Source organism: Sodiomyces alcalophilus (assembly GCF_042370955.1).
Source record: "Sodiomyces alcalophilus JCM 7366 unplaced genomic scaffold ACRALscaffold_2, whole genome shotgun sequence".
NCBI classification, from domain to species: Eukaryota; Fungi; Ascomycota; class Sordariomycetes; order Glomerellales; family Plectosphaerellaceae; genus Sodiomyces; species Sodiomyces alcalophilus.
In genome coordinates this window covers 189,091-202,417 of record NW_027263533.1, presented here as the reverse complement: position 1 = coordinate 202,417, position 13,327 = coordinate 189,091, and the positions used below count along the sequence as shown (strand labels likewise).

General features: G+C 53.8%; 6 protein-coding genes across 6 annotated transcripts; 3 read left to right on the top strand and 3 right to left on the bottom strand.

Moving 5' to 3' along the window:
* Positions 1–130: 130 nt before the first annotated feature.
* On the top strand, positions 131–2,811 carry ACRALDRAFT_1039612 (uncharacterized protein). The gene is made up of 6 exons (XM_071015142.1): positions 131–980; positions 1,295–1,814; positions 1,878–2,021; positions 2,082–2,100; positions 2,199–2,355; positions 2,423–2,811. The coding sequence occupies exons 1-6, from the start codon at positions 901–903 to the stop codon at positions 2,472–2,474; spliced, it is 972 nt and encodes a 323-aa protein (XP_070876306.1). The 5' UTR covers positions 131–900; the 3' UTR covers positions 2,475–2,811.
* Positions 2,812–5,478: 2,667 nt separating this feature from the next.
* ACRALDRAFT_1060683 (uncharacterized protein) lies at positions 5,479–6,322 on the top strand. The gene has a single exon (XM_071016285.1). The coding sequence runs from the start codon at positions 5,488–5,490 to the stop codon at positions 5,758–5,760; it is 273 nt and encodes a 90-aa protein (XP_070876305.1). The 5' UTR covers positions 5,479–5,487; the 3' UTR covers positions 5,761–6,322.
* On the bottom strand, positions 5,479–7,119 carry ACRALDRAFT_1091665 (uncharacterized protein; the record flags this gene model as incomplete). The annotated part of the gene is made up of 9 exons (XM_071019581.1): positions 5,479–5,910; positions 5,991–6,023; positions 6,072–6,162; positions 6,272–6,443; positions 6,508–6,621; positions 6,708–6,729; positions 6,821–6,829; positions 6,947–6,964; positions 7,037–7,119. 9 exons carry the CDS (start codon positions 7,117–7,119, stop codon positions 5,838–5,840), a joined length of 615 nt encoding a protein of 204 aa, XP_070876304.1. The 3' UTR covers positions 5,479–5,837.
* A 244-nt stretch (positions 7,120–7,363) lies between these two features.
* Positions 7,364–8,232, top strand: ACRALDRAFT_1060682 (uncharacterized protein). Its single transcript, XM_071016284.1, has 2 exons — positions 7,364–7,590; positions 7,663–8,232. Exon 2 carries the CDS (start codon positions 7,805–7,807, stop codon positions 8,039–8,041), a length of 237 nt encoding a protein of 78 aa, XP_070876303.1. The 5' UTR covers positions 7,364–7,590; positions 7,663–7,804; the 3' UTR covers positions 8,042–8,232.
* A 463-nt stretch (positions 8,233–8,695) lies between these two features.
* ACRALDRAFT_2025112 (uncharacterized protein) lies at positions 8,696–10,360 on the bottom strand (the record flags this gene model as incomplete). The annotated part of the gene is made up of 1 exon (XM_071020289.1): positions 8,696–10,360. One exon carries the CDS (start codon positions 10,358–10,360, stop codon positions 8,696–8,698), a length of 1,665 nt encoding a protein of 554 aa, XP_070876302.1.
* Positions 10,361–10,410: 50 nt separating this feature from the next.
* ACRALDRAFT_206606 (uncharacterized protein) lies at positions 10,411–11,915 on the bottom strand (the record flags this gene model as incomplete). The annotated part of the gene is made up of 9 exons (XM_071022072.1): positions 10,411–10,457; positions 10,495–10,524; positions 10,564–10,626; positions 10,656–10,873; positions 10,942–10,960; positions 11,022–11,087; positions 11,166–11,234; positions 11,304–11,354; positions 11,471–11,915. The coding sequence occupies 9 exons, from the start codon at positions 11,913–11,915 to the stop codon at positions 10,411–10,413; spliced, it is 1,008 nt and encodes a 335-aa protein (XP_070876301.1).
* Between the last annotated feature and the right edge of the window lie 1,412 nt (positions 11,916–13,327).

The window sequence follows — 13,327 nt, the reverse complement described above, 5'->3', positions numbered from 1 at the left end:
AAACCCGAAGCCGGACTGAATTCTTGGCCTCGGACCTGGAACTAGGTATTTCCGTCTGGTCCAATCATGTTACCGGACTCGTTGCAAAAAGAAAAATTCGCGATCGTTCATCCCGACCCGACCCTCACGACGGTCAGTCCCCTGAAGCGGCGACCTTACACATTCAGCCCTACACCAAACGAGTCTATCCTCACGGGTTTGAATCAAAGTTGCATCGCGTCGCGTCCATCTCTCAAAAGAGAATCGCCGCACCGTCCTCCCTATCTTATCATCGAGTGCATTGGACTCTCATCGTCGCTCTGACCGGCCCAACCAGTCACCGCTCATCCAAGGGAAAAAGCACATGCAAACTTTGGCGAATTAGGGCCACGAATATCGACTTACAACACCCGCCCGTGGCTTCAAACCATCAAAGACCAAGGCCCGTTGAACGCACCACAGCCGCCTCTCGACCTAGCAGACTTGTCACGTCTCACCGCATCCCGTCGCATCCTGTTGGCCACCCACTCAGCCCTCGTCCCTGTGGCCCGGCACGCCCCTTGCTGCATCCGAATCCCTCGCTTCCCGTCGGTCTGCCTACCCTACCGCCGCCACCCCCCTAAAACCCGCCGCCTCGGAGTTCTTCGTCGTATTGTGTACTGGTAGAACCATCGGAGCTCTTCCCCGCACCAGTCGCAGCCACGGAGACTTGACCTGACCTACCTTTCTCCTTGCGTGGGAACGCCGCAGCTTTTGCCTTTGCAGCCATCGCAAGCCACTCGAGAGAAAAGGGACGTCTCTTTTTTCTCACCCACCCCTCCCTGGGTCCCGTGACACCACCCGTTCCACACCACCTCGTTTTTTATCCTTTTTATTTGTTTTTTCCGCTCGCCTACGCGGCGACCTTTTTTTCCTCTCAGCATGTCAAGACAAATGGCCAACGAAATCAAACTCCTCAGTGGCAGTAGCCACCCAGAATTGAGCGCTCAGGTCGCAAGCCGGTGAGTGAAGCTAGTGGTCACAATCTATCTCCACTTTCTTTCGTGCTTGGATTTTCCCCTTCTGCCCCTTCCTTCCATTCTTTCCCAACGTTCCCGGGGCCTCGGCACCCTGTTCCCGGCGACGGGGAGGGGAGGGAGATGGGGTACGGGGATGCCAAGCGGGGGCGAGGAACGACCAGCGCGCCCGCCTCCGCTTCCCCTGACACCGCCTCGCTCTCCCTTCTTCAACCCCTATTCCCCTATTCGACCCGTCAAGGAGACTAGGATGGGGAAAATGGCGCATCGAGTTGACACGAGTTCTCCCTCTCACCCAGCCTCGGCATCGAAATCGCCAGGACCGTCTCCCTCAACTACTCGAACCAGGAGACCTCGGTCACCATTGGCGAATCGGTCCGCGATGAGGACGTCTACATCCTTCAGTCGGCCGCCACCGGCGATGTCAACGAGGGCCTCATGGAGATGCTCATCATGATCCACGCCTGCCGAACCGCCAGCGCCCGCCGCATCACCGCCGTCATCCCCTGCTTCCCCTACGCCCGTCAGGACAAGAAGGACCGCTCCCGCGCCCCCATTTCGGCCCGCCTCATCGCCAACATGATCCAGACCGCCGGCGCCAACCACATCATCACCATGGACCTCCACGCCTCCCAGATCCAGGGCTTCTTCTCCGTGCCCTGCGACAACCTCTACGCCGAGCCGTCCGTCCTTCGCTGGATCCGAGAGAATCGGAACGTCGAGGAGGTCGTCATCGTCTCCCCCGATGCCGGAGGCGCCAAGCGCGCCACTTCCATCGCCGACCGTCTCAATGCCAGCTTTGCTCTCATTCACAAGGAGGTACGTCGTCCTCTCGAACCATTCTCTTCTTTTTTGAACTTTCCATGGCTCACGCTTCAATAGCGCCCTCGCCCCAATGTCGTAGGTCGCATGGTCCTGATCGGTGAGGTCCGCGACAAGGTGGCCATCCTGGTCGATGACATGGCCGACACCTGCGGCACGCTGGACAAGGCCGCTGGTCTTTTGCGGGATGCCAACGCCAAGGAGGTAAGCTTTACTTATCCCGCCTCACCCCACTTCGCTGCGCGCAAGCTAACAACCTCTTAGATCCTGGCCATTGCTACTCGTAAGTTTCTTCAGCCCATCGGTTCTTTGTCATTCCCGGCGTTTCCCATCTCCAATCCTGTCGGCTTCGTGGACCCAGCACTGACAAATTCTACGCAGACGGTATTCTCAGCGGCAAGGCCATCGAGACCATCAACAACAGCAGCCTCTCGGCCCTCGTCGTTACCAACACCGTCCCCCTGGCCGACAAGGTCGCCCGGTGCCCGAAGCTCCAGGTGATCGACGTTAGCGGCACCCTGGCCGAGGCTATTCGGCGGTAAGACTCCACCCCATCCCATATACGACCGCTGCAGTCCAAGACAAGACGGCTAACTCGGTCACAGCACGCACAACGGCGAATCTGTGTCCTATCTTTTCACGCACGTGCCAGTGTAATTTCCCTTGGCCTGCATTGCACTTTCTTCTCGCAACGCATGGCGCCAGCTATATTCTCTATACGTACCCCTAGAGGGCATCCAAAATTGGGGAGTCGGCGTTTGGGCATCTTTACGGAGGAGGTATTGGTATTGAGTTTGAAAAAGCAAAGGCTATGAGATGGGTCGATGGGGGTTGGGGGAGGGTCGGTGGGTTTTTGTGTTCCCTGGCGGATTTCTCTGAAGTATATAGCCTGTTGGAGGTCATTTATAGATCACGATCGAACAGCAATCTTCGGCTTTGATGGTTTCATGCCGACATGTCAAAAGCCGTGTTGAATCATGATTGTGGCGTTGTGGCACAGCATGATACACCGCCACAGTCTCAACGTTCTCCCTTACGGTGTCAACTCATCCCAGTTCGTGGTTGATATCCCTCGGGAGGCATGCCAGTCCCACTCGCAGTCGTTGGCCCAGTCGTTGGCCTAGTATACCGATGCCCTATTGTCATGCGACCTTGGGACAGGCAGAATAGGCAGAGTGTAACTTATCGCAGACTGTCTCAGTGTCACATGTGTCTTCTGTATTTGTACTGAGAAGCGCATGCAGATATTATACTTCGAGCCTTCGTCATGTTCCTATCCATGCTTGGCCACGTTCAGGCAGAGACACCAAAATTTCATCAGGGTTTGATTTACGTTAACAAAGGGAACACTTGAAGTAAAGAGACGTCCTATCTTTGTATGCCATGAAGATACTGTGATCTTCACCTTTTCTGGCTTTTATATAAAGTTCTATATCCTTACTACAGAGGAGATCTAGCTTATAGTTATTGCGTTCAGTTAATTCAAAGTGGAAAACTATTAATCCTTATACTAATAGTGCTAAGTGAATGTTCACTCTAAGACTCAATCTTTAATATCCTAAACAAAGAGCATCACATCAATACATGATGTTAGTAATATGCAGACCAGAAAGAATCAATTCAGACCAAGTCAGAGAGGGCTTTAAGCTTTATATCTACCTAGTCGTGTAACAGTAGTTCTCATAAAGATGCCCGCCCCGTAGCTAACATGCATCTGTTATATACGCTGCACACACGCATATCTGATAATAGTCTTTTATTATTATGAGAGAGAGACTATGAATTCTTATTAAGGGAAAGAGTAAGTGAAGCTGCGAGTCGTCAGCCATCCGGACAGCACAGAATAGGGGATACACGCATATCATTTCACACACACATAACACGCACCTAGGGTTCATAGTCGATTTTCTTCTTTCTTCCACACGCAACACAAACAAAGCTTGTCTGCGAAACGAAATTCAGCTTTTGCATCAGAAGCTTTTGTGTAGTGGACTCGTTCTACCGCATTGTTTCCCTGCCACGAAGCTGCTTCCCCTCCTTGTTCTGAGAGCCTTCGAGGTTCCTCGAGTCTGTCCCCTCGAGGTCTTCTTCTATTGGTTTTTCCTCTCTTCACGACGCTGCTGTATTTTTGTTCTGTTTCGTCTCCAGAATCCTCGGCATTACTTCTCGGTTCCGCCGCACTCATTCCACTACTCAACTGCATAGTCCATTGGGCTGTTCTTGTCTCGCAGCAGCACGGCTTGTGCATTTCGCATCGTGGCAACTTGGCTAAACGAAAACAAGAAAGGAAAGCCACAAAGTCTCACAATCACTTGACTTGGTTATCACCACCATGGATCAGGTAAGCAGATGTCTCTTCCGTCGTGTTTGACACTTTTGTTCCTAATTTTGACACTTTTGTTCCTAATGCTGATGCATCAACTTGTAGGCCGAGAACACCGGAAGCATCTCCGGCGCCGAGCTCAACCAGGCCCCGCAGGATGTTACCATGAAGGAGAACAATGTTGTTGCTGTCGACCACGGCATCCATCAGGCTCCGCAGCCGGACACTGGTATTGAGAACAACAACCAGCGTGAGGATAAAATCGATATGGGCTCCGGCTCCAGCTCCGGTACCGACTCGGAGCCGGTTCAGCAGCCCGAAGCCAGCAGTCTGGACAAGGAGCATGACAACAATCAAGTCAAGACAAGTGAGGTCCATACTGTTAGCGTCCAGGCCCCCGGTGGCGCCCATCAGCCTGCCGCTCGACTGGAGAATGTGACCCAGGTTGAAAGTGACATTGAGATGAGTCCTAATGCAGCTGCAAGTTCCTCCTCGCAGGCAGATGAGCAGCCCAAAGCCGATGCGAAGGGCAAGGCTAATAACAATGCCGAGATGACTGACAACAAGCATGAGAATGGCACCGGCGACGCGGAGGCTCCCGATGACGACAACAATGACCCCAAGAGCAAGGGCAAAGCTCCCGCCAAGTCTCCTAAGCGCCGCGTGATTTGCGAGGCTCTCAAAGTTGCGAATACTCGCATCGCAACCAAGCCCCGCAAGAAGGCCTCTACGCCCAGGCTTCTTAGGGAGGCTCCTCCCGGTGCCCGCCGCTGTTCCCGGTGCCGAAAGGTCTTATCTCTGAATTGTTTCTGGCCGGACTACAAGACGTGCAACAAATGCATCGAATACTGCAAGAGCGTCACTCGCAAGAACCCCGGCAAACGCTCCGGCACCCGCCGTCGTCGCAACGAGCGGCCGGATCTCGCTCCACTGAACCCCGATGACAACTCTGTCGAGCCTCCGGCTTCTTCTTCCCAAGCTTCGTCTTCGGAGTCTGCTGCGACTGCCGCTGAACCTGCGCATGATGATGGTGAGAAGATGACTACCGAGGGAAAGCAGGCCAAGGGCAAGCGCAAGGCTGAATCCCAGTCCGAGGCTTCCGAGCCTGGCCATGGTGATGCGGCTGCTCAGGACACGGAGGGAAGTCGTAAGAAGGCTCGGCGCGGCAATGGTCGTGGCAAGACCGCTGGTGGAGGCACTGCTGCCACTACTGCTTCTGGTAATGGTCGTCGTCGTCCCGTCAAGAAGGCTGGCACGACGGCAAACTCAAAGTCGGTCCAGGATGATTCTGTCTCTGCCTCTGGTTCGGCTTCTACTTCGACTTCCGTTGCTGCTAATGATATTGAGATGGGCAATGCTGGCAAAGATGGAAAAACTGGAGATATTGAGATGGCTGGTGTCGGTGATGATGGAGGTCAGACTTGTGGTCCCGGTTGGGATATCAGCTCGGAGACCGCTGAGGGTAAGGCCCAGGCTGCCGCTCATGATGCGACTCTTGCTCAAAACGCGGCTTGTGGCCCGCCTGTGCTTCCTGCTCTTCGATCTTCTCGCACGCCTCCCAAAACGCGCGCTCAGCGCTTTGATGCCATGTTCCCTCGTGGTACCGGAGAGTCGGCTTAGGTGAATGGTGCCAATACGGGAGTTTTGCACTTCGGATTGCCGCTCTATACACAGGACTATTTGAGTGATGCATAGGGTCAGCCTCTTTGCGTATGCGACAGACTATTGGAGATTGGTTGGGGTTTGGTTTGCTTGAGGATGTTGCGTCTTCTGACCAACACAGGACATGTACAATCAGAGGCACAGATACTATAGTATAGGACTGCAGGAAATCTCATCTCCCCATGTACTGCCTGACGCTGTAGACCTGTGTGAACCGGAGTCTTCGGTGGACAAGATGGAGGCGACTCATAGTAAACATATACCTGCACATGAAATCATAAATGAGTCGAGGTTGCGGCTGATGATAACTGCGACAAGATGATATTTCAGCATCTCCAAGACTCAGGTGGATGACGAGGTCTCGCATCATGGCTATTAAACAAGGAACTGCCGGTAGAAGAAGGCGCAGAAAGAAGAAGTGGGGAGAGATTTTGATCGGCGGGCCTAGCAGACAGCTAGAATACTGCACTAAACGTGGGGGAGATGCAATTCTTGGAAAGGCAAAGGGCTGGGCTTATAGAAAATGGAGACTCTAATGCGGGAAGCTTGTTTCGAGCATTGGCGATGAAGGGGCAATGATGAACAGGATGCACGTGTAGATGCACAGGATGAAAGACTGACTGGCGTATATACATAGAAGACTGGAGTGACATTGAGGCCATCATATGTGGATACATATGCAAAAGGCCTTACCGCTTTGTCTACGTCATGGTGAGAGGTGGGGGATAATGCAACGGTGAACAGATCGGACCCCTGGTCAGAAGACAATGACTTTGACGCCTGGTCAGAGATGTGAGCCTGCAGATATCTAGAAAAGACCTTTCACCGCAAATTGAGTACAACGAATCAGCGGGAAGCCGGTTGTATATCACTTACTTTACCTTTAAGATATTGGATCCCTGGACTATGTATGCAGTATGTTTTGAGCTTTGATGTGTGTATCTCTCGGGGTAATGGAGGTTATTAAATCCTCATTCTTTCTTTTTAGTTCTGCTAATAACAGTCGCGATAGACACACCCAGAACCCCTGACCGGCGTTGCAATGCACTTAATGGAAATGGAAATAAGAGTATCCTACTAGTTGAATACATACACTAGATATCAGGGATAATTGAAACATCAATTACCATAAAAGGATCGTTACTGCAAATTCTCGGATAATCTCAGCGTGTTGATCATTCACACTCATCGTTATGTTTAGAACATTTACTGATCGGGACCTCCGGGGTGACACCGACTCAGGGCCCCACCTAGTCCGGGAAGTACGTCAGCCAAGCCGGAGCAAAAGTGGAGAAAGGTGACCACTGAATTAGGCATAGTTTCGGATGACTAACATGGAAGAAAAGTGACCAATCATAGTACTTGGGTATATACGGATGCGTCGTATATGGCGTCCATGCGACCCACAGTGGGGCTGCTTTCTCACATGTGACTCGTGGAACAAAGTGGCAGAGGCACACATCACGCCACATTCCTCGACACTCAGTCGAGGTCCGAGCGGATATAAGAGACGTTGTCCAGGGTCCTGTCGGTCAGTCTTCCCTAACACTCTCTTTGTTTCTGCAGTCAATCGAGTGTGAATAGTATATAACACGGCCTCCCTCGAGTTCTCTCTCTACTGTTCTATTCTACATTACGATCTTTATACTGTTCGGCTTATAAGAAACCACCAACTTCAACTCGCTCCTTCTGAACAAGACAAGCCGTCAGCCAAGTTCCAACTCAACTTCCAACAACCCATCAGTGTTCTCGAGGACTGGCCGTTCGGTTCACCTTCTTTTCATAGAGGTACGTTATATCAGCCTCTTCCCGTCGAAGACTACTGTCAGCATCGACTCATCGAGTCTAACTCTCTCCCAGGAACATCATATACACTCACTTCACCCAATCAATCTATAAAGCCGGCGAATCACTTCCACACCGAGCTTACACACTTTCATCACTCAATCTCGTCGCACACCGACAACTCATTACACTCAGTCACCTCGTCTTCGTCGTCAAAATGTGGCTCACTCGCGCCATGTCCATGACCAACTTCGCCGTGGCATCCTCGGCCCTCGCTTTCCAAGTCTTCGTCCTCTACCCCTGGCACGAGGATCTGCAAGCCGACTTTAACAAACTCCGGCAAGAACACAAGGAGTCCCTCGACGCTGTCAAAGAGGACGTCGAAGGGTTGACGCGCGGACGCATGGGGACCCTCGACGCCGTTAAGAAGGCCCAGGACGCCAATAAAAAGTGATCAACCAAAGCATTCCGATGTGGTCCAGCCTGGATTACAGGATTAGAGAAAGAGCAAACCAAACAAGCATGAAGATGAAGACGAAGAACCATGAAGATGAAGAGCAGGCAAGATAGAAACTTGTGGTATTAAGGTCTTGACATCAGACCCAATTGTTTTCGCTGGCGTTATACCAATTTACTTTACATAGACTAATCAATTCATTTTTTTTCTAAAGAGAAGAACGAAACACCCAGTCCGAGTAAGATGGAGCTGAAACCTCAGCTGAATTACACATCGGTAAGCTTCATGACTCCAGATGCTGACGCCGTAAGTCTCCTGTGGAGTCGAGCTCTTGGAAATACCGGCAAGGGATCTCCAGGCTAAGACCCATGGGGAAAGGATAGCTCGGGGCTCCACGTATGCTTAGTGAACGGGAAGCACCGGGTCTTGGTTCGCTGCGCCAACCTCTTGACATGACTAGTAACACGCACATTAGAAGGAGTTGTATGCTCAGTACGCCAATCTTATTGACACCACTCCAGGAATATCGTCCCAGAGAAGTACGCTTCTTCCTATAAACAGTAAGGTCATGTGGAATCCCCGGCGATCGAACCAAAAACTTCAGGCCTTGCCAACGCCAACAGCTCCCCGGCCTGTCATCGTGACATCAGTCTATGGCTTCTTGCCATCCATTTCAGCAACCTCTTCATCAGACGGGCCATCATTCGAATCGTCATGCGGCTTCACCGCCGTCGTCTTAAACTTGCGCGCCGAAACACGCTGCTCGAATAAAATGTCTAGCTCGGCGTAGGTCCGCCCCTTGGGCTCGGGGAGGCGGAAGTAGGACCAAATCGCACAGAGCCCGCAAGTGCCGGCCCAGAAGAATCCGGCACGCGCGCCCCAGTTCCACGCCGACGGGTTCAACATGCGGGTGGTCATGACATTGCCAACCATTCCCAGTATGTTGTACGTGTTGCGGGCCAACACGACCGACTTGGTCTTGAGCCGGGTCGACGACAGCTCCGACACGAGCGAGTAGCAGATGGGGCCGACGGTGCAGTTATACGTCAGGGCGTAGACGAGCAGCAGCGAGCCAATGGCCCACTGGGCCGCCTCGTTCTCGCGCCCCGCCGAGGCCGCGAACCCGATGGTCAGCAGCAGCACGAACATGGCGACCTGCCCCGTCAGGTACAGCGTGCGGCGGCCGAACCAGCCCATCAGGAACCACGAGCACACGGTGCCGACGCCGCCGATGGCGTACTGCCCCAGCGACATGCTGAACGAGTCGTCGACGGCCATGCCGGCCTGCTGGTAAAAGTACGTCGAAAAGGCCATCATGGTCGACCCGGACAGGTGCTGGGCGGCCCACGTCAGGCACACAATCTCGGTGCGGCGGCGGTCCACGCCCTTGAAGCAGTCCTGGTACCTGGTGCCGGCCGAGATGGCCTTTTCCAGCTCGTTGGTGTGCACCATCATGGACACGTTCTCGTCGGCGTTGAAGTCCGGGAAGGCGTCGCGCTTGGTGAGCCGCAGCACCGACCGCTTCGCCTGGTCGAGCCGGCCCTTGCGCACCAGCCACCACGGCGACTCGGGGGCGAAGAAGATGCCGACGACCAGCGGGACGGGCCACATCCACTGCAGCGCAAAGGGGATGCGGTACCCCCAGTCGTCGTCGCGCTGGAGCATGGCGCGCAGGACGCCCATGGAGAGGAACTGGCCGATGACCCAGCAGAGGTTGACGTACGTGGTCAGGTAGGCGCGGAGGTGGGTCGGGCAGACCTCGGAGGCATACGTCACGGTCAGGGTCTGGAAGGCGCCCCAGGGGATGCCGATGAGGATCTCGCCGATGAGGAGCTGCACGAGCGTCTGCGAAAAGAAGATGATGAAGATGACGCCCGTGGTCAGCGCGAGCGCGCCGATCAGGGACCACCGGTAGCCGAGCCTCTCGGCGATGATGCCGTTGGCGTAGAGGCCGATGATCTGGCCGGCCTGGTTGCCGTTGGTGAGGCCGGCCTGCCACGCGGCCGTGAGCTGGTAGGTGCCGTCGGGTTGGAGGACGCCAAACCTTTTCTGGAACGGCGGGTAGGCGAACAGGTTGCCGAGAAGGGTGATGTCGAAGCCTTCCATGATGACGCAGGTCGAGAGGAAGATGGACCAGCCGATAGCGTGGGGGTACAGCTTGAACGATTCGCGGAGGCCGAGTTGCTGTTCGGCCTCGGTGGCCCTCTGCGCCTCTTGCGAGATGTTCTTGAGTTCTTCTTTTTGCATGGCCGCCGCCATGCGTTGTTTGGCTCCGCCGTCCATCTGGACGGCCGTGGCCTTGGTCACGTCCGCCATGGCAGTGGATGTTTTCGGTTTCCGGTTGGTTTAGAAAGGAGGGTGAAGACTCAGGGGTAAATTAACATGACACGAGAGCACGCATGAGAAATGGCGGCTAGAGGGCTTCAGGTGGCCTTGACTATATAATGCACTGAGCAGGAAACAGACGAGTGACGTCCTCCCTCAAAGGAAAGCAGCGACGAATCCCGGCCTGTACCAACTATCAGCGATATCGGTCATATTGCACGGCATCCCACCAAGGCCCAAACCACTGTCAATGTCGTCTCACTCTTCCATGCCGGCCACTCCGCACTCTCATGCACCCCACGGCCAACGTGCAGTGGTGTTGGGAGGCGGGATGGTGCTAGATGTCCCGCCGTGGGGTAATTATCCGAGAACCTGCCCGGGGAGCATGGTTCAGCACCAGTGGTGCATGCATGGCGGCGTCCGATTAGGCAGGTGATGTTGTAGCGGGACACGGCAGTCTTCCTCTGCCAACGTGGCCTTACAAGTTTATATGGAACACCGGTTCTTAAGTTGGTTCATCTCAGCAGTTCTTCTCCTTTATACCTCGATGATCGCCTCCACTGACTTCTCACTGGCTTGTATGGGGAGTGACTTGACATCTATGCATTGCAATATAATTCAGAAAAATATAGGCTTATGGGATCCAGTGGACATCTGAATGGGTTAGGTCTGTGATGGTCCATCTTTGACTGACCTAGGGCCGTATGTATGTTGGGTCCTGTCCACCGAAAGGGGGAAAAGAAAAAGCACAATAAAATAGAGAGGAACCCTTCCCGTCCCTACCTTAGACCAACACCATTGAGGCTTGAATCAGTCCACGGCTGTCCAATCATGGCACTGCAGTGGGAGATCATTGCCGGTTGGTCTGGGGTTGAACAGGGGTTCTGAATTCAGAGCCTGGCAAAAGGCGGAGAGTGGGTGAGATGTTTTCCACTGAGAGTCGGGCCTTTATAAGACCCCCTGCTTCCCATTGCATGAGCTGGGTCTTTGTGTCGAGAATTTCAAGCTTACACTACCTATTTGCATCCGCTGGATCACGGAGAACTATAGTATCGGAAGGAAAATCCTATAGCATTTGTCGATCTGTGCTCGTCTTGTGACCATTCGGCATATATTGGACAAAGACACGTGGGAAGTCTGGGTATTGTGCATCATCGTCGTTCCAAGATTCCGTCTTGGACTGATCCTTGACAGCTTGAGCCCTTTCTTCCCTCCTTCCCGTTCCGGCTCTCAAATACCCCGTCGTCCAGGAGCCAACCAAGGTTAATGATGCCCGACAGGGTATATCCTCCTCCTGGGAAGCAAACATGGCATGTCGCGTGTGGTGACCACCCTGCCATGCAGGATTGCCCCCGAAACCGAGTTCAAGCTTCGGCGTCCCCGTGGTAAACGGGGCGGGCACGCAGTCGGAATCATCCCTAGTTGTCTCGACAACCGCGCCACATGGGAAAGGCGGGAGAGTCCAGGGACCAGCTGTCGACGTGTGGTCCTCGCCAGGAGTTTCCCTGGCCAATATCGACGCAAACCTCAATATACGCAAGGACATTCCTGGAGACTTGGTGTCTTCCTAGTCACTGGCAATTATGACAATTCTCACACCTGGAATGCTCACGCTGAGACAATCGGGTGCAAGTGTCTTCCCGCCACATGCACGTAACGATGGTAACCACAGCATGCTACCTGGTTCACGTATAAGTGATGTCCCAGGTCCCGGGTTGCTATCGGAATGCTATATCGTCATTGTCCGGCGACACCACCGCCCTCCTCGACCCTGGAATTCGGACCCGGGGCTTTCCCGAATGATTAGTGACGAGCCTTCATACCCGAATTCCTCAAGGAGCCATTTCACTGCCATGAACGCAGCGCCGCAGGAATGTCGGCAGTTTCCCGGCCTACACAGCGAACGGGTGACAGCGCCTTGTCCCGGGCCCCTCCCGTCGTGGAGCTGGACCTCTGGGTATTTGAGAACAAGTCGCCGCAGAGGGATCTAGGGACGACGTTATTCAATCGTCCCCTCCTCTAATCCTGCACTGCCTACCACAAAGCCGTGCCATTTCGTCTGCTCTGCATCTCTGCAACGCTGCCTCTGCGCCTCCTGGACTCTCAAAACATACCCCTGGATCAGCGTCATTCTTCTCTCGAGTCTCGACAGACCAATTCAAAGCCAAATTCCGCCCCGAAGAAGACTCACAAGTCGCTTGAACTTGAACCACTGGCTGAAAAAGACCATAAGCATGTGCCTCCCCAACTTTCTCAGAAGATCCAAGAAACGTCTGTCGTCTTGTAGCCTCCCGAGGTTGGTCGTCACCGAAGCACCGAGCTCGCCCGCAACCGAACCACTCAAGCCGTCTTTTTCACCCCAAGTCGGTTTTTACTCCGACACAGGCTCCCGTCGCAGCTCCAGATCCAGTGCCTTACCTGAGCCGATGCTCCCTACCAATTCCTGCGTCTAGGCCAGCGAGCCTACCCCGCCAATGGCCAACAGCGAGACACATTGGAGGATGTGCTATGTGCGATTCGAGTAGGAAACACGTCCCGACGGGCGACACGATGTATCTTTCCAGTCTTCAGCAGGGTCAATAACGAGGCGAAGAATATGTGGGTGCGGATGGTACAAAAAGGGACACGCGGCCGGAGCTGAGCCACGGCCCGAGTGCGAAGCTCATGACTCTGGGACGTCCTTGGACGTGATACCTGGGTGCCTAGGTATGGCGCGAGCTGTGGACTTGTGGTCTGCCAATTTGCATTGGAGTTGGAGTGTGCTTTGTGATATCTCATGTAACTTAGTCGCCTGGATCATGTTTGCTGTGGGAGATCGGTCTCGACAGGACAATGATGGAATTATATCCACATGCATCGTCCTCGCGCTGACATAGCCCCTTTCCACACTTTGCTTTGTGAAAGGGCTGTCTTATTACACGAAACTAGGAGGCGAACCAGGAAGCGAGTACGAAGAGT